This window comes from Hippopotamus amphibius, chromosome 4 (genome assembly GCF_030028045.1).
Source record: "Hippopotamus amphibius kiboko isolate mHipAmp2 chromosome 4, mHipAmp2.hap2, whole genome shotgun sequence".
NCBI lineage: Eukaryota > Metazoa > Chordata > Mammalia > Artiodactyla > Hippopotamidae > Hippopotamus > Hippopotamus amphibius.
In genome coordinates, this window is record NC_080189.1 from 120,692,178 (window position 1) to 120,718,723 (window position 26,546).

The window sequence follows — 26,546 nt, forward strand, 5'->3', positions numbered from 1 at the left end:
CCTTTCACTCATTCATTTATTTGGCTAATATTTACTGATTGCCTGTGAAGGGCCAGGCACTGTTCTAGACACTGGTGATATAAACAAGTCTCTCTAATTAGCTTAACTTCTCTAGGTTTTACTTTTTTTCTCTCTCTCTTTTTAGCTAGGGAGACTAAATAAGTTCATCACGTGTAGCTATGATCCAAGTCACATAACTGATAAGTATTAGCATCAGTTCAGACTCAGGTGCTCAAGCACGTTGCTCTTTATCTTAAATTCTGTGGAAAAGTCTTTATGGTTGACATTGCTTTGTAGGGAAATTGCTCCTAAAATTCCAAGCAACTGACAAATAAATGTTTTGGAGAAAAAGAATCTGTTGGAAAGTTGGATATTACTTATACACTCATGTCCCTGCTTCTAAGGAAGTAACATATATGTTTGGCTTCTGATAAATGTTGCAGTGCAAGGATGCTAATGGAATGTACTTTCAAATACCCTGTAATATATAAGCCCTTATAACTCTAAAGATTTTGTTTCAGGATAAAAAATGGGAAGCCTCACTTTGGCTTTTATGTTTTTGAGTATAGCTTACAGGAAATGCTGTATCTGAGGAGGAGGATTGGGGTACTTTCCTAGATCAATAAAATGATACTTAGTTTTTGTTTTCAGTTTGAATGATGCTGGTGACTGATATATAGACCAGGACCTGGAGGGGATTAGAAACAGAGGTAGGGGCCAGACACCCTGAACTGCGAAGGACACCATGTTTCTTTACATGTTAAAGGGAATCTACTCTTCCTACCTTTTAACCTCACTAACAATGTGTAAGAAGTGTTTCCTCATCCTTTTTTGTTGTTGTTTTCTGTTTTCTAGGTTACTGTCCACATGGCTATCGGGAATGTCAGAATGGCAAATGTTATAAACCGGAGCAAAGCTGTAATTTTGTAGATGACTGTGGGGATTACACTGATGAAAACGAGTGTGGTAGCTCCTGTACTTTTGAAAAAGGCTGGTGTGGTTGGCAAAACTCCTTGGCGGAAAACTTTGATTGGGTTTTGGGGCTTGGCTCTCCTCAAAGCCTAAGACCTCCCAGAGACCACACACTTGGAAATGAAAATGGTAGGTTGTTCGGTTGTTCCAGTCACTCTAATCGTATTCACAGCGAGCGTCACGTTGTCTTCCCTGAGGTCATCTGCAGGGACCACCGTGGTGGCAGGGCAACGAGGTCAAACATTTAACACGTGTATTTATTTGTGTCCCAGGACTGCATAGCAGACTGCCGCAGACTGAGTGGTGTAAACAGCAGACATTTATTGTCTCACAGTTTTGGAGCCTAGAAGTCTGAAATCGAGGTGTCAAGTAGGGCTGGTTCCTTTTAAGTTCCTTGAAGGAGAATCCTCTGTTCCATGCCTCTCAGCTAGCTTCTGGTAGCTTCTGACACTTCTTGGCTTGTAGGTGCTACTCTCCTTCTGTCTTTTTGCATTGTCTATCTCTGTGTCTAAATTTCACCTTTTTATTACAACAGTCTTATTGGACTGGGGCCCACCCTCATGACTTTCTTTTAACTTGATCATCAGCACAGACCCTATTTCCAAATAAGGTCACATTCACAGGGACTGTAATTAGGACGTTCACATCTTTTGGCGGACACCATTTAACATATAACAGTGAGTAATTAAAATTGAATATTACTTTGATAATTGTAGACAGATGATAATATATGCTGCTCTCAGGTACCTTTCCTAAATGGCACATACTTGTAATCAATAACCTTGAATTCTGCCACTCATTTGATCATTAGCGAGTCATTTAACTTTTCGGATTCTCAAATTTCTCCTCTGTGCAATGGGGATAGTAGAATTCGCCCTGTGTACCAAACAGGGATTGCCGAGATCAAATGAGGTGGTCTGTATGAAGGGGAAAGCAGTTAGAAAGCTGTAAAGGTACTGTGCAGATGTGGCTATAAGATTACCTATGCGAAGGGTGCTACGTTTGGCTCATTTTTGCAGTGAGCTGAAGTCAGGTCTCAGATTTGTTGGTCAAGGGGCAAAAGACATTAGGAGAATAAAGAAGGGATCCCAAATTCCTGGAGGCTACAGAGTAGGAAATGTTGACATTTCACAGACATATGGTAAAACAAAGCTCTCCAAGCCGCACCAAACATGCCAAAGAAAGGAAGGTCTGAGTTGCATCCAAACAGTCATCTCTACGTACATAAAATGTTTTGGATACTTGTTTACACCAGCAGAAAACTCAATATCTCTCCTTGTACTCTGTATATGAAGATTCTCAGCATTTCCTTTATGCGCTCAACAGATGATTAAATTTTTGAAAGCATGTCATATCCCTCTGTTTATATTTCATAGACAATCTCTGCATTGTTTTACAATAACTGGACAGTTTGGGGAGTCCATGAGATGATTTCTGTAACTATCTTGTTGAGTCCATGGCGTACATGCCCTGTCAGATCAGTTAATCTGCATACTGTGAAGTACTTTGCTAAAAGCACAGACAGTTGGAAATTGTTCTGTCAGTGAGCTGGAGGCAAGGCTATTAGATTTCCTTTCTTTCAAGTGGAAATACTTTTGGCAGTTCAGATCATATGAAATGTAATGAAAAACCCTAAGATGGAAAGGCTCAAATAACCCCCTCAGTGTTATTTTGCGTTATCTGAACCCCGTCTTGTTCCCAGGGCACTTCTTGTATCTGGAGGCTACCCCGGTGGGCCTTCGGGGCGAAGAAGCACACCTCAAGAGTGGTCTGTGGCAAGAATCCAGCACTGCCTGCACCTTGAGCTTCTGGTATTTTATATCTGCAAAAGCCACGGGGTCCATTCAGATCCTCGTTAAGGTAGGATCTTCGCCGGCGATGCCTCTGAGCTTAGTGAGGTTTCCAACAGGCGGCGCGTGGCCAGAGAGAGATTATCAGAAGTCTGCTTACCTGGCCCTGGGACGCCTCCTCCCATCAGAGGGAGCTGCTGCGTGTGTTTCAGAGGCTCTGTGGAGTTTGGTAAACTGGGCGTGGGAACCAGCTTTGAGCCCAGCATCATACCCTGTGGTTATGACTGCATCTCAGAGACCCCTTCTATGGTAACAATTAGTCTAAGACACGCAAGTTTAGGTATTTCCTTCCCTGTCCTTCTCAGTAAAAGAAACTAGGTTATTTGTACATCTGAAAGGAGAGCAGCTATCCATTTTAATTCATATATGAGCAGTCATTAAGGGAATTAATATTAGACATTCTGGTTCTCAGCACACTGTGCAAAGGACAAAACCGCTCAAGAGAATGATCAAGGTATGATTACACTGAACTGCTTATTAACTATGACACAGCAATGCATTTTCTTACCGTGGATTAATTAGATGTTTCTGTCAGGGCTTTAATTTAGTTTAACAAAGTGACAGTGTTCAGGGAGCAAAATAACAAAGTATGCATTAATATTAATGACACTTGGTTCATATACCTTTACTCTTTGGCAAGTTACAACAGCAGCAAAGAGGAGATAAGAGTGTGTGTGCGTGTGCACACAGGTGTATTCATTTCAAGAATCTTGTTAGAATTCCAAGAAAGCTTACTCTAAAAACATGCTCCTGAGGCCATTGCTATTGTACCACACGTGGGCTGCAGTGACGTGCCCCAACACTGATGGAAAATGCCTGACCAGAATGCCAAAGGCCTCATATATCTGAATAGCTATCATAGCTAATGGCTGCCTAGTCCATGTTTTATTGAAACCTGAGTTAACTTTATGCTTTAGGACTCTTCTATAATAATGCAGAAAAGCCTGCCTAATACAATATATGCAGCAAATACCACAGTGATTTATTCTTGTATTTAAATATGGAAACTTACTTACATACAAAGCTTAAAGTTCTTGCAAGAGTATTTTGCCAGTACTCTATTGAATGTGATACTGGATTATATGGGCAGTACTGTTAAATAACAGAAAAAATTCAACTGAGTAAATTTAAAGATCAAATTGGCTTTACTGAACAACTTGTGAATCGGGCGGCATCCCATGTAGCAAATAGAAAGGAGCTTTGCAAAGTTGTGGAAAAGGAAAGGTTTTTAAAGGCAGAAAGGGGGCAGAAAAAGGAAATTATTAGCAAAGAATGCTTTGTTTCAGGGAAGGTTGCCCTCCTGAGGAGAACTGAAGGGTTCTTAGGGGCGGATTACTTCCTTAGTGCTGACTGGTTAAAATTACATTTCTAAGGGAATTTGAAACTGCAGTTAGGACAGATGTTAAGTCTTCGTTTCCTGTCGTGGGGCTTAGCAAAAGTGACTCCATTTTGAGCCCGTTTTCTCTTTTTTTTCAACAATAACGTGAAGGATTTGGCACACTGGATTTTGCTTTTATTATTTGCTTCACTATGTTTACATTTCACCTCTTTTATAGTAAGAAGCTTTATATTACTATAAAGTGCAAAATTAAAATATTTTGAGATAGAAAGCTTCCCATCAAGTCATGTTGAGCTCCCGTGGTTCCTCCAGTTGATTCCTAAGAACGTTTAATGGCATCTTTAAAGACTTGTCCTCCTACTGTATTTTTTTTAAAAAGACATTTAAAAATATATGCTTATTATTATTTAGTGACATTTATTACAAAGGAGAGAAATCTTTCATGACATATATTGATTGTATATTCATGAATTTTGGGGCAGTTGTTTCATGTTGGTAATTAACATGATGCATATTTTTGATCATCATCACAAAGTACTTCTTAGGCTTCTCTCTGCGTGGAACCATGCTGGAGTTTACCTTGCTCCTTAGTTGGAAATCATCCTAGCCAGATGGCAAACACAATAGGGGCAGGGATGCTACCTTCTCTTTCTTTCTTTCCTCCTCATCTTTTAAAACAGTCCCAATTGATGCCTGTGTTGCCCCTGGCCCAGTCTCCCCTGCCTTTTCTCAGGAATGTTTCCTTCTGTGCGCCCCTCTTTTTCCTCCACACCAAGTCTAACGCAATCTGGTAGATTCAGCCTGTCACAAAACTTTCTGTGACTGCTTTTGCCCACCGCATGATTGATTATTCCTTTTCTGAGTGTCCCTGGGAATTGGTTGTAATCCTTGTCATTCTACTGTGTTCATTTCATGGGTGAGTCAGTCAAAACTCAGATGGCTAAGTAGGAAGTCAAAGGTTATAAGTGGATGAGCTAGGACTTGAACTCAGGTATTATAAAAATTGAGGTTAGAATGTTACCCAATCTGTTTGGTTTCTGCCTTTCTATGGAGGAAGATTGAAAGTTGATCTAAAATACATGGGTCATGTCTTTTTCTGAATGTAGTAATAATTCATTTTTAAAATAGTATGTTCTTGATAACATCTATCATTTTGTATGATACATTTACATTTGTAAATGTAACTCATTTATATTCAGTGTTACAGTTTGCATTAAATTTAAATGTATTGCTTTTCAAACCATCTAAGATGTAGGACAAAATATGAAACAAATGCTCAAGGATAGAGTAAGAGTTCCACAACATACAAATTAACTTGTTTTTACAAATATATTTAATTTTGTGCATTTTTCTGGTCACTTGTTTTCTGATGGGTTAATTAATAACGAGTAAAATGTCTATTTTAATATGCTGAAAAGAATTTGGGGGGAATTTTAAAATTTGCTTGTGTTTCATAAAATGTTCTCATAGGTAAAAAGTCTATCTGGTCTCATCATGCACAAAAGACCTTTGCATCTTTTCAACTAGCCATGTGAATAAAAGGCAAGAACACCTGCTACCTGAAGGGCATTATTGTATTTTGGAAATACTCCATCTGTGATAAACTGTTGATATTTTAATCAAGATGACTGCATGCTATAGGAAATTTGAATCTATTTGACTGAAGGCATTCAGGACTATCTATTATGCCATCGTGATAGAAAACATAATATATTCAAGCCAGAAGTGGAGAAAAATAATGTATTTCAGGAGAGCTCTCCTGATTATAGCAACCTAGTTATGCTGGAAGACCGTAATTAAATTAGCTTATTGCTTTATCCTGCTTAGTGATTCAGAGAATTTTAAAGCTGGTGGGGTCCTTAGAAATATGTTTAAACTATTCATTTTACAGATGAAGGAGCTAAGATTATAAGGTTATATTTCTTGTCCCAGCTCATATGGTATTTTAAGAAAAAAGATAAGATGCGAATCCAATTTTTCTGACTTAAAATTCAGAGCTCTTACATACTTGACTTCCTGGAACTTCTATCTAAAGATCATATTCAATATGGAAATACAGATTTTGTTCAATAGGCAGTGGCAAAATGTCAAATCGACAAATGAAAGGCCAGATTCCTTTGCCTACTTAGAAGCCTGGCAGTTCTGGTCTGTTTTTACCCTCAACCTAGCAAACAGTGAGCTTCAGTTGGGTGTAAGAGCATTCTCCATCCTTCCTACCGCACCACTACCCCGTCCCCAGCACACACACTCACCACAGTCCTAATGTGAGAAGATTAACAACTAATTGCTAATACTAATGTACCTGAGAGTATGCCAGACAGATCTTTGTATTTAGGCATCTTTTGATCTCTTCAGCCTACTGAATATCTGATGCTATTTTTGTCATGTTGTTGGGATTTTATTCATTATTTCAAAGAAAAAGGATGTAGAGAATATGGATGGAGGGGCTACGTGGGAGCTGGATAGAGAAAACTGATTTTTCAAAGACTGTCATGTGCACTGGGGTCTGTAAATCCATTAAACGAAACTGGTACCAGAACTTTTCTTGCTTTTCTGGAATTGTTTCAGCACGTTAACAATTCAATCTGTGTAGTTTGGGCACTATTATATTACTGAGCTTGAACAAATCAAGGGAGAAGAGCTGATCTTTGCATTTCAAGCTATAACCTTGCAAGAGATGAACACACCCAGAGTTTTATTAATTAGTTGCCACAAGATCACAGTGCCATGATTTATGTAAAATAAACATGGCAGTGCTGATTCCAGGTGTATTTATGACTGAGATTTTTCTAAACTTCTCACTTCTTTTTTTCACATCATTTACCTCCTAGTGGTACCCACTAGAACCCCTAGGCAGCCAATGAAGTCCCTTCTATTAAGATTTCTGTTAAGGTGCTAACAGCTTAGTTAAATTGATCCCAGAGTTTTACTTTTCAAGAGACTCATGTGGTCAACTCTAAAGATTGTTCTTCTCACCACCGTTACTGCTGTTTCACTTTCCTTTCTGTTCCCACTACTGCTACTACTCTTGTGACAAGCCTCTAGTTATTGACTGATTTCATTTTTCTTTTTATTAATTGAAGTATAGTTGATTTACAGTGTTATATAAGTTTCAGGTGTACAACAGAGTGATTCAATATTTTTATAGATTATACTCCATTGAAAGCTATTATAAAATATTGGTTATTTTCACTGTGCTATACATTTCATCCATGTATCTCATATGTTTTATACCTGGTACTTTGTACCTCTTAATCTCCTTCTCCTATCTTGCTCCGCCCCTCATTCCTTTCTCCACTGGTAACCACTAGTTTGTTCTCTGTATCTATGAGTCTGTTTCTGTTTTGTCATATCCATTCGTTTTATTTTTCAGATTCCACATATTAGTGAAAACATGCAGTATTTGTCTTTCTCTAACTTATTTCACTAAGCATAATATTCTCTAGGTACATCCATGTTGTTGCAAATGACAAAATTTCATTCATTTCTTATGGCTAATATTCCAGTGTGTGTGTGTGTGTGTGTGTGTAGTATATCTTCTTGATCCTTTCATCTGTCAGTAGACACTTGGGTTGCTTCCATATCTTGGCTGTTTTTCCTATACAGTGTGCTCAGTCTTTTTTTACGCATAGTAACTCAATCTTCAGAGTAAATCTGTGAGGTAGCTATTTTGTCCTAATTTAACAGACCGTGAAATTGAGACCCAGGTCACATAAATACTAGGTGGTATCATCATCAGGAGTAAAGCCAGTTCTGACTCCAGAATCCATGCTCTAAACCACTGCATTCAGCTTATGCTGTTAGAATTTAAAACTTTCTCATACTCAGGAGGCAAATATATTACTGTTCACCAAAGTTTTCCAGTGGTTCTGAGATCATACAAATTAGAGATTTTCATCTCTGCATATTAATAACACACATGTTAGAGGAAGGAGATTACTTTGTGTTTAGCAACTTCTTCAGTTTTGTTTGGTTTTTAACAGCTTGTCAATAGCTAGTAAAAATAACCATATTTATCTAAATCACTCTACCGTATATCTAAATAATTCAAAAATTTTAAAATCATGTTTAATAGCTGCATTTTAATGTTGGTGAAGAAAGTATGAATTAGAAGCAATGTAATTTGATTTTTATAAGACCAGAACTAGCTAGATGAAAGCTCTTAATTTTTATTCAAACACAAAATCTTTAAAACTGTTGCAAACATCTGTTTCAGAATCTCTCTCTCTCTCTCTCTCTGCTTCCTAGTATGCAAACTAGTAATTTTTCCCTTTTTGAAAACCTGAGACCCTCTAAATTAAAAGAATTAAGATCAGGATTCTTAATCAATTGCCTGTCTGTGTGTGTTACAGACTCCTTTGGCAGTCTGATGAACTTCTGAATTACTTCTCAGGATACTGTTATAAATGTATAAAATAGTAGAATTACAAAGGAAACAAGTTAAATTAATATTAATTATTAAAATATTTTAAAAAATCCAAAATTGTGACTTTGTAAACTTGTGTTAAATGACAAAATCTAGTGGAGGGTGAAATAACTGCTACTGTTGCAAAGGGTAATAAGCATAAATGATATTTTTGAGATAGTCACAGCATTTTAAAGTGATATTAAATACTTATTAATATTATTGGTGAGAAAGTCACAGGTACTATCAATATTTATGATTTGTTGCCTGTATTCACAGTTGAAGAAGATACCAAATTTTAGTTGAAGTTGGTAAAAATAAAGATGTTTTTTCCTCATCCACGTTCCAACCCTCTTGAAAACCAATATTCTGTATATAAGGGGTCTTGAGAATTCTTTTTTTTTATTTTATGAGGGTATCTACCTTATATGTTCAGTGTTTACATTTATTTGTTGTTAAGAAAAATCAACATACCTTATCTGAGTAGGAACTTTTTGCAAGGAAAAGCAACTCCAGTTCCCGATAATTGAAACATAAAGGCACTGAAGATAACATTCAATCTGAACCAAGTTCAGACCAGGATAATTGTAAATGGGTTTAGGTGCTGCCACAGCAAAGAGCTATTTCAGCTACTGGTTATCAGGCTCACAGCCAGGTAGAGTCAGCAACTTCCAAACTGACTGCTAGTGGATTAAAATATTGAGAGATATGTCACCCAGATTCAGGAGTCTTTTCAAATGTCGTAAGTAGTCACAGCTATTGACTTTTTATGTAATATAAGATCTGGGAGAAGAAAGGGAAGAAAAACAATATTATAACTTACCTCATTTTTAACTTTAATATTTAAATTAATTTTAATTTAAGGTATAATTGGCCAGTAGTTTCACTTACTTTTTTTTTTTTTTACATTTTTTTTTAAATTATTTTTTTGGGGGTACACCAGGTTCAATCATCTGTTTTTATACACATATCCCCGTATTCCCTCCCTTCCTTGACTCCCCCCCCTTGAATCCCCCCCACCCTCCCCGCCCCAGTCCTCTAAGGCATCTTCCATCCTCGAGTTGGACTCCCTTTGTTATACAACAGTTTCACTTACTTTTCATCTGTGGACAGAAAATTCTTAGGTGCTGTTGTTGTATACAGACTGCCCTGTGTAGGAATTCTGAGGGCTGGTTGATTTTTTTTCAACTTTTGCTTACTTCTTGATAGTATTTGCATCTTAACTGTTTAAAACCAATTTATTATGGCAAAACATTTTTTTCTTTCATTTTATTTCATTTTTGCAGGGGAGGGCATTGCCTGAAAAATCAAAATAGCCTTCAGCACATGATAGTAACTGTTTTTGGAACTCATAAGTTCTCATCAATTAATTTTTAACGCCTGCTCTGTTAATTTTCTTTGAAGTTTGCAACACGTTTTTAGAAAAGAGGTTAGAATTGCTTATCTGTGGGCTGACTTTTCTCACTGAATCACATGCCTGACTCAGAGGCTGATACAAGGTTGGTGATATGTTTTTACTAATTATAGATCACAGAGTTGGAGTATAGAAAAACCCTGTGATTCACCCACATATGTCCCCTCAAAATAAACAATGAAAATCCTAATAATGTTGGTAATTTTATATCTATAAGAGATGAATATATAGCACGTTACTATTTGTAATCAGGTGAATTTTAGGTAAAACAAATGTTTAAAACCTATTTTTAACAATGAAGAAATATTTAGAATTAAGTTACATTTTCCAGATTGGTGCATCTCTCCACATCTTCTAAAGTCAGGAATATTTTCTAACAATCTTTGAATTGTGTCAGCAAAGTGTGGCAAATTCTGCAGTGATGCTACTGTTGTGGGTAGCATTATTTGAGAGAGAAAGAAAAGCTGGGCAGTTTGGATACAACTATGTTCTAACTTAGACTGTTCACTGCTAACTAACAATCCTTCTAGTTTAGGACTACAACTTTTCTTTGCAAGCTCAGTCCCAACTTTTTTCACCCCTCGCTTCCATTCATGCATTCAAACCAATCTTCACTGAACTTCTACGGAGTATACTCCTTGCTGTCATGGAGCTTGTGAGCTTAGAGTGGACTTCACTGTTTGCAAAAAGCAACAGCGGGTATTCAGACACAGTCGGAGGTCTCCCACTAAGACTGATATTTACCTATCCTCTTTTGATATTTAATTATCCTCTTTTGAAATTGTCCTCTTTCTGAGAAGGTGACTTATGACTTGCTGTGTAATATTCCTGGAACAGGAACTCTCTGAGGTTCATGGGTTGGGTCCTAGCTGAGTGGCATGTGTTCCCATACCACCGAGTCTGTGTCTTATTGGCCCACCACATTGCATCTTGACTGTCTACATGTAAAGCTCTATTGTCCAATGACTAGGGAGCTTTCATGATGCAGAGACTGTATCTGCCTTGTTTACTGTCTTGTCTCTCTGTAGTATAGTTCCTAGCATATAGCATTTAATAGGTGTTTGAAATAAATGAGTGAATATACAGGCTTTCCATATATAATTAAATGCCAGCTATAGAGAACAAACAATTCAGTATTCAAGGAATTCAAAAGCTATTAAAATATTGATATTTGTTGAATGAAAGTGTTTAGGGGAAATAAGAGAAATTTGAACTGGATCTTAAGAGGTAAGAAGAATTTGAATAAATAGAGGAAAGAAGGGAGAATGTTTCAAATGGAAACATTGTAAAGGTAGAGAAGCCTAAGATGTATTCAGTGGATCCTGAATTTACCAGTTATCAGGTAGTAATTAAATATATGATATTAATTATAATACTCAAGTAAGCATTTATCTGACCCGTGAAAGTTTACAGCATGCATCTGTGTATCTGGTACTGTGGATTTATTTTTGTTATTTAACACAGTGTTGCTTGCTTTTACTGTTTTTGTAATTTTCAGTCATTTCTGACTTTTTATTATCTTTAGTTTTAACTTAACTTTATAGCCGAATTTACTGAGTAACTTGTAATATATTTGTATTAAATAAATTAATGTACCAAATTGTAAATTCAGATCAGCAATTTGTATAAACACTAGTCATAGTGTTTAAAATAATAATAATCCCAAACTTCTTTTTGAACAGCAAAAGAAAATCAGTTGAAAACTCAGATTCTTAAAGATTACTTTAATCAACCTCACTTTTAACCACTGCTTGAATGAGATGACACATTTCAGCTTAGCTGCTGGATATTCATTCAGGCATTATTGACGTTATTTTCTTTCCAGCAATGATGGGTTAAATAGTTTTTGTAGATTTAAATAAAAAACATATAAATTCTTCGTTTAGTTCATATAGCCCAAGTTATACACAAAATCAGTTGGGCTCAAACATAAACAGCATTGACAAAACAGTCAATGGCAGCCAATAGGCCCACAGTGGTTACTTATCATGATATGACCTTGAAATTGAATAATCAATCAAGAGAAGGTTCTCCAATCAGAGCCTTCTATTCACCAGCATTTTGTAGCACTCTTGCATACATTTTATGTATTTTTCCGTGTCAGGGCTGCTCATGTGATATTAAAAAATCCCAACAAGATTAATTAAATATTGAAAAATAACATTTTTCTGGGTAACATTGACCTTTGGGAGGCCACACACCATCATAATAGTCAAGATTTTACTCCCTGAGAACTAATTTTTAACCCCATTATAAATGTATGTTATACCTTCCTACTTGCCTCTCTGCAAGTCCCATTTGTGGTGTTCTGGGAACCCTCCTTCTCTTGTGAGGGACATCGTTCTTCATCATTTCAGAGGGCAAGCTTTCTGACTTTTAACACCATTGCTACACTTAATTTTTCCCTTAAAATATTTCTCATCAAGCAAATAGTGCCACATGTTATCCATTCACATTTATCTTCTATGTTCTTATCCATGCCTTTTCATTATCCATAACTTTAAAAAATCCATGACTTTTTCTGCATTCTTCTGGCCCTTGTCACTTTCTACCACTATCTTGAAGGTAGGATACAAGTGGAATTTATTTTTGTTTCCTCCATAATAAATAGTTCGTTTTGCACATAAAATACTTGTTAGAAAAATTAAGACAGATTTCCAATGTCTCAATGAACTTAAATATAAACAAAAAGAACAATATGTAAATATATAATAAAAGGAATTTACAGAATGGAAGACCTGGGGAAAAATTTTGGGTGGGACCCAAAAATGGAATTATCTATACGAATTCTTTATTCTTTATAAAACCACTACCTTTGTGGTCGTAATTTAAAATCCGTGTTGTCATTGATGTTATTCCCCAAGAATGGAAAAATAGAAAGATAAGTGTGGACTTGGCTGAATTACTGTTCTTTTTATGAATTAGGCCATTTATTTATGGGTTTACTATATGGATCAAGATTTTAACATTTTATTTCCTATATCATATATTCATATATCAACACTTTAACATGCACATTTCCATGATTGATTCATTGAAGACTTTGTTACAGATTACAAATACGGATTAATTTTATTTTCAATTCAAGATGTGCCGTGTATACATCCTACAGATGATCAATGTACATTGCTTTGTCCTCTTTTATGTTAACTTCCTGGTGGCAAGAGAGCATACTTAGTTCTTCAGTTTTATGAGCTGAGGTATCATTATTCTGAGTACTAGCAACTGAAGTGACACAGAGACTTTAGGTTAAAAAGAAGGGTAAGATAATCATTTCTGTGAATGTATGAATTTCTTTTCATCAGCCTTCATGAGCCCGCAGGATTTTTAGGGGTCATATTTTTAATGAGTTAACTTGACTCTTTTTGACTTCACTGGGGGTCATTCAGCAAATAAGATCTCACCAAAGTTAGAGGTGTATGTGGCTTCTGAATTATGACAAAATGCTGAGAAAAGTATTTAGTTTAGAGGAGGAGAACTTAATTGGGGGGGGCAGATATTTATTTTTGAGAAAAGTTCTAAGGTTGAAAGTAATAACTTTCTTAGCTTCATTACAATTGAAGCTATTTTTTCTTCGTAGTCAAAAAACATACACAAACACATATGGAAACACATATATTGAAAAGCAGAAAATAATACTTTAAATGGCATTAAACAAGCTAAGTTTTTGCAAAGCAATTTTATTCCTTTTGAGGTTTGTTTTTTTTCCTAAAGATGTCTAAACAGAAGATAAATAAGAAGAAGAAATAGCCAAAATTAGAGAAATTTTATTTCTTTTTCATTTTCTTTCTACATTTGAGCACAAAATGTGATGGGGAGGTGTAATTGAATTTTTTTTTTTTTTTGCAATTTACTTTGTTTACTTAGATGAGGAGAGATTGTGAACAGTTTTGCTTTTACAGATATACAGTTAGTAGTGATTTTAGAGTGCATTTATGCTTTTTTATTACTACTCTACCCACACAGTAATAAACATCGTTTGCAAAAACTTATATTTCAAACAGATACCTCAGTACTTGAAAAATGTTCTTATACTTTATAAAATGATTAAAGGCACACTGTTGATCTGGAGTGCCAGATAATTTTTTTCCTGATAATTTATCGGTAGCTAAGATGTAGTATTTTCTATTTCACATTAGAAGTTTCTGATATATCCTGCTTTCTTAAAAGTCTCCCATTTTTCTCCTCCAAACTTTAGAGCCCCAAACATATAGGATTTTTCTGAGTAGCTTAGATACTATTAAATTTCTAAGAAAATGTTATAAATGCAAGCATAGCTGGACAGTGGCCTGGAGCTGAATAAATGGCAGTGCGTGGTTTGGAAAGACTGATGGATGACTATAGATTCACTATGTTTTCCCACATCTCTAGGGGGAAGTGATAGTTGTGTGTTATTTTTGCATGCACATAATGTGTATTAACTTCTTTTAAGTCAGCACTTTTGAAAAATTCTGTTAAATTTAGTAACTTCAGTGTGAATCACTAGGATCAGAATCATACAAGGCACCGTCCTCAATTCGTCCATTTGTACCTTCTCATATCTGATAATTGCTTTGAAAATACATGAAATTCTATACACAGAGAAAGAAAAGTTACCAATTTTTTCCTTGTAATGGCCTATGACTATATCCATGTGAATAAAAAGTCTCTGTATGTATTCATGAAGATAATTAGCATTTTATTCAGTAGGTATTTCATAATGACAAAAAATTCAATCCTGCAAAATGTTAATTTGTGAGAATCGTTGAGATTGGAAATAAGGCACTGGTAGTCTTTTGCATGTATTGACATTAAGTTTCTTAATATTTCTGAATTTGGTAAGAATATTTAAAACATCTTCCTTGGGACTCCCTGGTGGTCCAGTGGTTAAGACTTCACCTTCCAAAGCAGGGGATGCAGGTTCGATCCCTGGTTGGGGAGCTAATATCCCACGTGCCTAGTGGCCAAAAACCCAAAACAGAAAAAAAAGCAATATTGTAACAAATTTAATAAAGACTTTTAAAAGGGTCCACATCAAAAAAATCTTTAAAAAAAAAATCTTCCTTGATATATCTGAAGAAGGAAGTGAGAAGTACAAGTAGAATGTAGAAGGAGCTGCATGAACAAAATCATTACTTTTATGGAAATTTATATTCATAAGAAGGGCCATCTTCTCTACCCTTTGAAGGGTTACCATTGTCTAATATTTTTGAGATTATTTTTATGTCCTCCTACTGAATTGTTTACCAGGAAGCTGCTTCTCAGCATTGTGTACTTTTACCTGAAACTCTCAACAGTATTTTCAGTCATTGATTATTCTGTTCTAGTTTGTGTCTGGGACTCTGAGACCCCTGATTTGATGCTCTGCTACAATCATCTTGCTGTTTTCACTAAACATAGAAAACCACATTCCTCTTTGATCTTATTCATTCATTCAAAACAACACCACCAACACAAGACTTAGGTGTATGTCATAGATTTTACAGAAGCATTGGATCTAACAAGCATTTTGGAAAGTAGAAAGGGAAACGAAGTTAGTTCTCAGTCTTACTCCTTTGCTTCAGTTTTGACCTTCCTTTGATCAGGAAATCACACGATCTATCTTTCCAATGCATAGGTAGATGCCAGTTTCAGATAACACCACCCCTAGACACAGCAGTTGATCTTGACTTTGGATGCATTTTTTCTCCTTTTTGTCAGAGTGATCAAAAGACACCATGACTTATATCAGCTCATCTCCCAAGGTGTGAGGTATTTAACTGACAGAATTTCACAGTGGGCTTCAGGATGTGTCAGAAGATCACTGCACATGGAGCTAGAGAGAGGGTTAGATTTGAATCTCAGCTGTGCCACTTATTACTCATGACCTTGGGTAAATCACTTAGCATCTATGAGCCACTATATGTATATATATGTATAAAATGATGGTCATAATATGAGCTAAAAGAGTTTTAGGATCATCAAACCCCTAATAATAGGTGAGAGTGTGCTTTGGAAAGTATAAAGCATTTAACGAGTTTTAGGTCATTTTTTCTATTAATTCCTAATGAAAAGTGAGCTCAGGAAAGGGAGAAAAAGTAAAATTTAGAATATTTATTTTTGTTCTTTTGTAAAAATAAACTGTATGTGTCATCGGAAAGCATGTATTCTATTACTTGTCTAAACGGGAGTTTTCATATTGTTTCCATTTAAGTGTCCTTCTCTTTGATGCCAGAATTCATTACCTGTGTTTATTCTCACACATTGTCTGTTTGGATACATAGAACTTTGTGCCTGTGTTCACTGATAGCTGAGGCATGATGAGATTCTGTCAGGCGTTAGGCTTAGAGCGCAAGCTGTTATTGTTTGCTTCCCGTAACCTGGCTGAGGATGTCTGTCATTTAGGCAATAATGTTTAGAAAAGCAGAATGTTGTCATGAGGTGGGTTATTCATGACCAATACATGCCAAGGTAAAACTGAGATGTTTGTTTTTAAAGTAAAGGAAGGGCATTGAGATATGTCAACATAGTCCATTAGAAAAACATTATTCCCCATCTCCCACATGATGAATGTTCAAAGAATCACCATATCTCACAGATTGAAGAGCATTAACATGATGTAGTGCCACAGATGACTCATTCAGTAGCTCTGTACTGAGAAGAAAACTCCAACACCCACACTTTGTTTTCAAAGTACCAGTTCTCCAATAAAGCACTGAACATGAGGAGGATAATCTAATGATTAGTATGATTTTTTTTTTTTAGTTTTCTATGTATAATCCCTGTGTCCTCCTTCTACCCCCAAATACGTGTACAACTTTTCTTCCTATTTTAAATGAAGAGGAGTCTCTCTTCCTGATAAAGGGTAACTCCTTCACCTCTGGTCCTAACTGTACCCCTATCCATCCTAAAATCTGGTTTAATTTAAGCCAATTTAAGATTAAATCTCAAGATTTAAGATCCAGAATCTGTACTTTAAACCACCTTACCCTATTTCCTCTATAAATAAAGAACTCCTGCAGATTGCTAAAGGATAACCAAATGAGCAAAAGACATGAACAGGTATTCCACCTAAAAGAAGGTACAGATGGCCACTGAACCTAAGAAGAGATGCTCCAGCACTAGTAATCAGGATAATGCAAATCAAAACACAAGCAGCTATTATTTGATATGCAATTGCCAAGCAGAAATTAAAAAGGCAATACCAAGTGTTGCCGAGAAAGTAGAACAAGCAAGCAGTGAAGGATTTTGTATACTCTGAGTAGCAGTGTAAATTGGCATAACAATTTTGGAAAATAACTGTGTAATAGCAAGTGCAATCGAGATGCTCTATATCCCATTATCCAGCTATGTTCCTTGTTGGTACATTCTCTAGGGAAATAATTGCTTGTGTGTGCAAGAGTCGTGAAGAAAATTCCAAGCAGGGAGTTTATAAAAGCTCCAAGCTAGGACTGAAAGAAATGTCACTCAATAGAAGAGTGACTGAATCTGACTATTCCCATAGCACAAAAGGGAAAACAAATATCAAACTTCCACACATGGGTTTCCTCCTTCAGCACGTGCTAGTTCCCATCCTTGCTCCTTCACCTCAGTTTTGACCCTCCTTTGAATCTTTTCAAGGAATCACATTTTCTATCCCCTGATGCATATGTAGACTCCATCACATCATGTGTGGTATGTTCAAACAATGAAAATTATACACTAGGGAAATACATTAACAAAAAAAATAATTAAGCAATTTAATTAGATAACAGGCAAAAGACATGAAGAGACATTTCACTGAAGAGACTACAGCAGATGACAAAAAGTTATGTTTTCAACATTATTAGCTAATAGGGAAATACAAGTTATATCCACAATGAAATATCACTATACACCTATCAGAATGGCCAAAATAAAAATAAACAAATTCAACACCAAATGGTAAGAAAGGATGTAGAGATACTGTATCACTTATATGTTGCGAAGGAGACTACAAAATAGTATAGCCACTCTGAAAAATAGTTTGGCATTTTCATAAGCAAATTTAAAAAAAAAACATGCAACTACCATATGATCTAGTCATTAAACTCCCAGGTGTTCCTTCCTGAGAAAGGAAGACTTATATTCACACAAAAACTGGTATACAAATGTTTATAGCAGCATTATTTGTAATAGCCAAAAACTAGAGATATCCCATATGTCCTTCAGTGGATGAGTGGTTAAATGAACTATCATACATCTATGGATACTGACTCAATGATTAAAAAAAAAAAAAGAACATATGTATTATTAATACACACAAGAACTTGGAAATATCTCCAGAGAATTATGCTTAGTGAAAGAAGATAATCCCCAAAGTTTTTAGACTGTATGATTCCGTTTATATAACATTTTCAAAATGATGAATTTATTAAAAAATGAACAGATTAGTAGTTGCTAAGAGTTAAGGAGGGGATGGAGGTGGGAGAGAAGTGGGTGTAGCTACAAGAGGACGGTGAGGGGTAGGAGTGATCCTTGTGGTGACGGAATGTTGTATACCAATGTCAGCATCCTGGTGATGACATTGTACTAAAGTTTTACAAGATGTTTCCACTGGGGGAACTAAGTAAAGGGTATCTCAGCATGGTATGCAAATCTACAGTTATCTCAGAAGAAGACATTTAATTTAAAATAATTATCAAATGTTATATTCAAATCCTAATGGTGATTTTGTTGCATCTCATATACAGCTAAACTTTCTCTGCAATTTATACAATGCGAAAGTATTTCCATCTTCTTAATTATGAAATTATGTTTAGCTCTGTGGAATCTGTGGATCATGCTATTACCACAAATGGACATCATAATAATCTTAGTTTACGGTATTCCAGATTTTGGTTAATTGGTAGCTTGCTCTGTGTCTGTTACAAGCCATGTTCTGAAATTAATACACAGATAATATTTCTGGCTGCTTACAGGTTTTCATCAATTTTACTCTTAATTTACTAACTCTTATTTCCAAATGTATTATTTCCACACACTTTGCTTTTTGTGTTGCCTGTGTTATCTCATGTCAGGTTTTAGATTTTAGCTGGTAGTATGGTAAATGTTTTTTAATTTATTTTTAATTGAAGTATAGTTAATTTACAATGTTTTATTAGTTTCAGGTGTACAACAAAGTGATTCAGCTACATATATGTATATATTCTTTTTCAGATTCTTTTCTCATATCGATTATTACAAAATACTGAGTATTGTTCCCTGTGCTATACAGTAGTCCTCGTTGTTTATATATAGTAGTGTGTATATGTTACTCCCAAATTCCTCAATTATCCCTCTTTCCACCTTTCCCCTTGGTAACCATAGTTTGTTTTCTATATCTGTGAGTCTGTTTCTGTTTTGTAAATAAGTTCATTTGTATCATTTTTTTTTTAGATTCCGCATTTAAGTAATATCGTATGATATTTGTCTTTCTCTGACTTATTTCACTTAGTATGATAATCTCTGGGTCCATCCATGTTGCTGCAAATGGCATTATTTCATTCATTTTATATGGCTGAGTCATATTACATTGTGTATATATATATACACCACATCTTTATCCAATCATCTGTCAGTGGACATTTAGGTGGCTTCTATATCTTGGCTGTTGTAAATAGTGCTGCAGTGGACATTGAGGTGCATATATCTTTTCAAACTATGGTTTTCTCCAGAAATATGCCCAGGAGTGGGATTGCAGGATTATATGGTAGCTCTATTTTTAGTTTTTTAAGGAACCTCCATACTGTTTTACACAGTGGCTATACCAATTTACATTCCCACCAACAGTGTAGGAGGGTTCCCTTTTCTCCATACCCTCTCCAGCACTTATTTGTAGACTTTTTGGTGATGGTTATTCTGACTGTGTGAGGTGATACCTCATTGTGGTTTTGATTTGCATTTCTGTAATCATTAGCAATGTTGGGTAAATGGTTTTTGATATTTTGTACCCAAGTTTAATTTAGATTTTTTTTTAACCTCATTACAAATCACTGTAAATGAACCTTGAAGCAGTCCTCGTGAGAGTCAAGTCTAGAAAACAGACACTTTTCTCACTGCTTTAAAATTTGAGGTAAAATAATTTGCACTTTGGAATGAAGCTGTAGTCAGGTATTTCAAATCAAAAGAATTGCATAGTACAAGCCTGGCTCTTGACCTCTGGAAATCTAAATTAAATCTCTCAGCTAAGTGTGAACATTGTACACTTCAGGAAATAACCTTGGTGATAAAAGTGAGGAGAGTGGAAACAGAAGCTAATGAACCGTCTTCCTTCCTTCCTTCCTTCCTTCCTTCCTTCCTTCCTTCCTTCCTTCCTTCCTTCCTTCCTTCCTGTGTTTAGTGAGGACCTGTTTTAAACCAGCTACAGTTGGGAATAAATGTTACATGATAGCAGAAAATTGATAATTACTTTATTATTCTAAGAATTCCATTTAGCTTGTGGGATAGCTCAGAAGTTACAGACTTTAACACCCACTCTATCAAACACTGAATTTGGGTAAAAGAACATTAAAGAAAGAACCTTCTTGGTGTCAGTGTTCCCTAGCAACATAGTCTCTTGTGATGTTATTTGATCATAAAGGTTTTTTTCCAGGTTAGTTTCATTAACTCTCTCTTAATTGGACTTTTTTGGTAAATGTGCAACAATTTGATTTTCAGAAAGGTATTGTCAGTGAGTACATGATTTAGTGTGATATCATGGTGGACAGTTTTGGGGTTAAAGAGAAGCTGAATATTGGATCACCCTCTTAGGCAACAGCGACTGGAAGAAGGATGTTGTTTTTTGTTGGTGGTGGTGTTTTTTATTTAAGAACTTTATTATTTTTTTGGCTGCGTTTGGTCTTTGTTGCTGCGCGCGGGCTTTCTTTAGTTGCAGTGAGTGGGAGCTACTCTTCATTGCAGTGCGCAGGCTTCTCATTGCAGTGGTTTCTCTTGTTGCAGAACACGGGCTCAGGGCACATGGGCTTCAATAGTCAGTGGCACACGGGCTCAGTAGTTGTGGCGCATGGGCTTAGTTCCTCTGCGGCATGTGGGATCTTCCTGGACCAGGGCACAAACCAGTGTCTCCTGTATTGGCAGGCGGGTTCTTAACCACTGCGCCACCAGGGAAGTCCCAAGAAGGATGTTTTTAAAGTATGCCGTACCAATTTTCTATCATGATTATGGACCAGCTCTGAATGTATCAAATTCAGGGTTATAAGGAGATATTGTTTAGACTCCATCATCTTACGCTTTTCGGCTAAGATATGAAGATCATAATTTAAAATATTTAGGTTTGTGAATAGATAGAACTAATTTTAAAAACCAGTAGCTGCAGCAGCTGCTAGCATTTACCTAGGGCTCTCTAATATCAATGTTATCCAAACACCACCTAACAGGTAATATGCAATTGATAAATGTGTGCTTAATGGAGCAATGAATGGTAGCCATTCTTATTCTTATTCTTTTTCCTATTCCTATTCTTATTCTTATTCTCTTCCAAGTACCTTTTTACATAAATGCATTACCTTGTTTATTCTTTACACTAACTCTGTAAGAAGGATATCACTGTGGTACTCTTCTTCAAATGGGATAACTACTTACAGAGCACTCATTAATCTGCTAAATTGAGTAAGTGGTTGAGCTGGAGTATAGATTCAGACAGTCCAGCTTGAGGACTTAAGCTCTTAACCATCACCTAAGGCTGCCTCTCAGTTTGTAGGATGTAGAGATGTATGAATTCCACACATAGCCTTGACGCTTTACTCAACATCTAGCAGGCAAACAACCAAAAGACACTAAGTACTTTCCTAGACTTCTCTAAGCATAACAGTGATTTGGAGTTTGGTAGGAGAAATTTTTGCTATTTAATTATAAAACTATATTAAAGAATTTTAAAGAAATATGAGCTCTGTGGGAGAACGTATACGCATGTTCTCAGATCCCTTTACTTCATATCGATCATTGCATAAGTAACTTGCATAATACATGACTGTCTTTAACAAGTTTAGAATAGAATCTATTCTTGTAAAGGACAAGTGGGTTTGGGCTCACATAAGTTACCCTGCATAAATTGAATCAATAATTAATAAACACAGTACTAGAAAAACTCCATCAACCAGCAAAAAAGCAACAGAGAAGCTTGCCATCTTTCAGGATTCTTGTGTGGGGCTAAAAAGTCTCTGAAATAACTTGAAAACCCAGGTTTGTAGAATGCTTCCATAAGAAATCCCAGTGTAAACTCTCTGCATGATGGAGACATGCTGAGCTAAGAAATTAGCATTAAAATAAATGTAGGACAGCTGGAACCTTTAGGGTTGAACTTAAAGCCCTATAGGGACACATTCAGAACTTAAACACACAACCTAATGCGAATGATGAACTCACAAATCCGTGTAGGAAAATGAGCCGTGGGGAGGCTGAGTCAGCCACCAGGAAGCCGAAGAATTATCATGTTATTTCTCCTCCCAAGCTAATCTCTTGTCATGTTTCCCATGAAAATCCTTCTCATTGTCTCGGGAAACCTGTGATTTGTGTATTACTATTCTCTCTCATAGTCATGTTAAGTGTAGACACTGCATTCAGTAGATGGAAAGTTATTACTTTGTAGATCAAAGATTTCATTTTACAGGAGAAAGAAAAGTCATTCTTGTATGATGTATTTTAGAGGATAATTTTATTCTTATAAATTGAACTCACTTCTATACATGGATTGAAACATTTGAGCAAACAAAGTGACGATGATGATCCACTTTGGAGTACCTTCTACTTGCAGGCTCCCCGTGTACATGATGTGTTATACCTCCCTAAAAGTGTTATGAGAACGTTATCTCATGCATGTTACAAACAAGGAACTTAATCGCAAAGTTTTTAAGTCTCTCTGGCTTCATAGCCCTTGATAACAATGAACTACTACTAAATACTGTTCAATTTGGGGCCTATCAGTAATTTTACACTGGCATTTTGTGAAACGGCTTTAATTTTTATTGCTTTGCAACACTGCAAATTTAGGTCTGAGACACTGATAGATTTATGTTCTCAGAGAAAGCACACAAAGTGCTTCAATAATAATACTCAGTCACTATGCTTGCCCTGTGCTGCTTTTGCCAATTTCCTGCTTTTTATTGGTTGATTTTGAGAGATTCTTTTTTTTTGCAATTTTTGACCTGTGTTTGAAAATTATATGTTAAATATCTGTTTATTTAGTGAACATAATTTAATTGGGCTATTTCTCTTTTAATCATTGAAAGATGTAAGAGTTTTAGGAAACATTAATGTATATCCCCAACCTTCTCCACCCATCTACCAGATTATTTTTCTCTATTTTCTCCTTGTTTTTCTACACCCCCCAACAAAGCCAGTGTGTTTTTTTTTTGAATAGCATGTGTACCAATTTCTTTCCCCATCGTTGCTTCTAACTCCTTCCCTCTGAGTTCAATTTCCTTTTAAATGTGGTACGTCATTTAGTAGTTTTTTCAGTAAAGGTCTCCTAGTTCTAGACCATACAGAGTTTTATGTGATAGCATACTGTGCTCAGTAATTAGACTCCTGGATAAATTCTCTCTGCTCCTTTTCCAGAAGGTTATTCTAATGTTAACACACAGGATGCACTAGAAATGGAGAAAGAGTAAAATCCATTCAAGTGTAATTTAAAATTGTCATAAAGTAATAATTGATAAATCATTTTGTCACAAATAGGATGGAACCATAGGATACATTTTTGAAAATGCATTGTCCAATAAGTAGTTTGTGACTTGGAATTGGGAAGCCAGGTAAAGAGAGAGTAACAATCCTAAGTTTTAGTTTGAGTGATTGGGGTGAAAAATTACAAGTAGGAAGAATAGAGAAATCAGGAAGGTCAACCTGTTTGGGAGACGAAGATGATGCTTTTGTGTTAGGTTGTGTTTTAGTGTTTACATGACACACAGCTTATGGTTTGTAATTTGAATTATGTAGCTGCGGCCAGAAAGATGCTGGAGTTGAAAATGAAAATTTGGCAGTTACTGTCAGAAATGTATAGTTCTGCGAAAGGATGTAATGATTGCATTTCAGTATATGGGGGGAGTGTAAGGACTTAATGACAGCTGTTGCTAATCAGTATTGTAACCAGCATCCTCTGAGTCACCTTTTCCCCCCAAGAATTCTATAGGCTAGCAATTTTCTTGAACAATCGAGGTCTTATGAAATTGTCTGGAAGATTTATATATGGCATAGTTTTCTACATAAATATGAAAAAAGCAGAGAGTATCTTGAAACACTGTAATGCTTTACTACAGGCCAAATACTTCGTACCTCATATTGTTCATAGGCAGCCCCAAATATGTCAATGATTTATTTTCCAAAAGATCATCAGTAAATCCACTGGTTGGGACTTGCAACACATTTTTCTGTTGAAACAATATTATAAATCATGGTTCGCTTCACAAACTAGTCTATAAAACTATTGAAACCATAATGTAGCTCTGCATCTGAAATTAAAATAATAGGTATAGAAGACATCTTTTTTCTTCTTTTAAATGCCAATATATAATTAGGCATATGAGACAGACACAGTAATCTTTGGTAGATGCAACGATTTTTAAATGTGTTGAGCTAGAGATAACTAAACCAAATGGAAAACATGTCCTGAATAAGATGAGTTTTTAGGTTTACTTTTGAATGTTAACATGTGAGAAAAATTAAATTAATTTTGGGAGTGATAAAGTAGATAGATGTGGAGACTAAAGGGAATTCATGAGCAATTTTAACGTCCTTGAATGTTTATTGTATTTTTCTGTTTATTGTATTTCAATACCTTTCATTTTTTCCCCTTAGTATTGGTATATTGCCCACAGCAACAATTAGGTTCATTTTATTTATTTGGATTTTAATTGAAGGAAACATTTTTATTTGAAAACACCAGTTTTCTAACTGCCTCCCCTAATCCTTCATAATTAAAAATTCCTTCTTTATTCTCCCTTGGACTGATTTTCTCTATCTTACTTTCCTATCTATATTTTCCTTAATTTTTTAAAATTTTCTCCCTCAGTGGAAGATCCTTCCCGACACATCAATATTGTCCTTTTTTCTTTTATGTATTTGTTTGTTTGTTTGTTTGATTTTGTGTCTCTGGCCAGACCTCAGTGTTTAGCCAGAAGATATCTGAGCTGAGTCCCAGGTCTTCGCCCTGTGTCCCCCCGTAAGGCAGGTGTCCCTCCCTAAGAAACTCAGACTTCTGGCACTTCCGAGTCCCATGTTCAGGTTCCTCCACCCCAGGGGTTTAAACTAAACCATAGGACTTAGGACATTATGGAGGTTGTAGAGACGTTCTCTAAGCAGTTGGTCATGGAACACTGTGCTCTTACCAGAAATAGCATCATGTCTTCAAAACCAAAGAAGTAGGATTGGAATGAGAAGGAGGCTTCTAAGTCAGGTATTGTGGGCATGAAGGGTGGCTCACAAGTCTGCTGAGTCAAACAGCTAAACTTAAAGGATGCCCACCAGGAAATGGGCAGGGTATGGGGAACCTGGGTGGGCATGGTAAGAACCTTAACAGCCACCCACATAGACTGCCTACCAGCTAAGCACATATACTAGTATGACACAGCCATAAGAGGATTTTCCTGTTTGGGCATTGATCATACCTTCAGATCTACATAAGATTTGTATTCATTTAAATGAAGGTTGGTTACAGAAACTTTTCAAAAAAAATAGTTCATGATAATGGGATTCCCCTTCTGAGTTATTAGACAAAATCAATTATTCAAAGATATAATCTCTCTAATTCTTGAGAATCTGTTCATTAAGATGATTTGTATTTTCATAAATAATGTATTATTACACTGTCTTCAGGCTAATTAAGTTAATTAGCATATTTAAACATGATAAATGGCAATCAAAATGCCATTTCTACCTGTAGACCAGACAAGAAAGCAGGATATTTTTTTCAATAGAACATACACAAATTACCAGACCACATTAATAGTTGGTTTTGTTTTTTTTAATTCATGCATGTGCTCTTTTAAGAAATAGATTCTAGAGAATAGATGATTCCTGCAGACTTTCACAGAATTATTTTTTTTTAAAGATCCGAGTTTAGTTTTCATGTTTTATGGGGGTAGTATAAGAAGTTTAAGAAGTGAAAAACCCTGGCTATGTAATACTGCCAACAGGAAAGGGTGTGGTCACGGTCCTTGTGATCTCTGGATAATAGACCTTGTTTTGAAGTAGTCAGGGACTCTTGTCTGCTTTGTTCACAGGTAGACTCCAACCATCCGAAATTGGGCTTGATAAAAAGAGGCACTCACATATTTATTTACTGAATGAAATGGGGCTTTTAAGGAGAAAATAATATAATCTAAGTAAGGGATGTTTTGTGGCTTGTTTCTAGCTGTAAGCAAACTGTGTATGTGTTTGTAAGAAGGCACTGTATGTCAATGAATCCACCCAAGGGAACGAGGCAGGCGTCACAGTGTCTTTACAGTCTAGCCTCAGAAGTCACACACTGTCTTTTCCACAATTACCCACTGGTTATATAGGCCAGCACTCTCCGGCGTGTAGGCCAGCACTCTCCGGCGTGAGAGGGGGCTACACGAAGGTCTGTCAGGCTAGAGCTCAGGAAATACCAGAAGATGGAGATTGGGGCCATTTTGG

At 36.0% G+C, this 26,546-nt stretch overlaps 1 protein-coding gene across 1 annotated transcript in view; it reads left to right on the forward strand.

Moving 5' to 3' along the window:
- MALRD1 (MAM and LDL receptor class A domain containing 1) overlaps positions 1-26,546 on the forward strand; it is a 578,637-nt gene that overhangs the window by 294,015 nt on the left and 258,076 nt on the right. The window contains exons 28-29 of the mRNA XM_057732597.1: positions 856-1,101; positions 2,675-2,832. Coding sequence (XP_057588580.1) covers positions 856-1,101; positions 2,675-2,832 — 404 coding nt within the window. The remainder of the gene's footprint in view (positions 1-855; positions 1,102-2,674; positions 2,833-26,546) is intronic.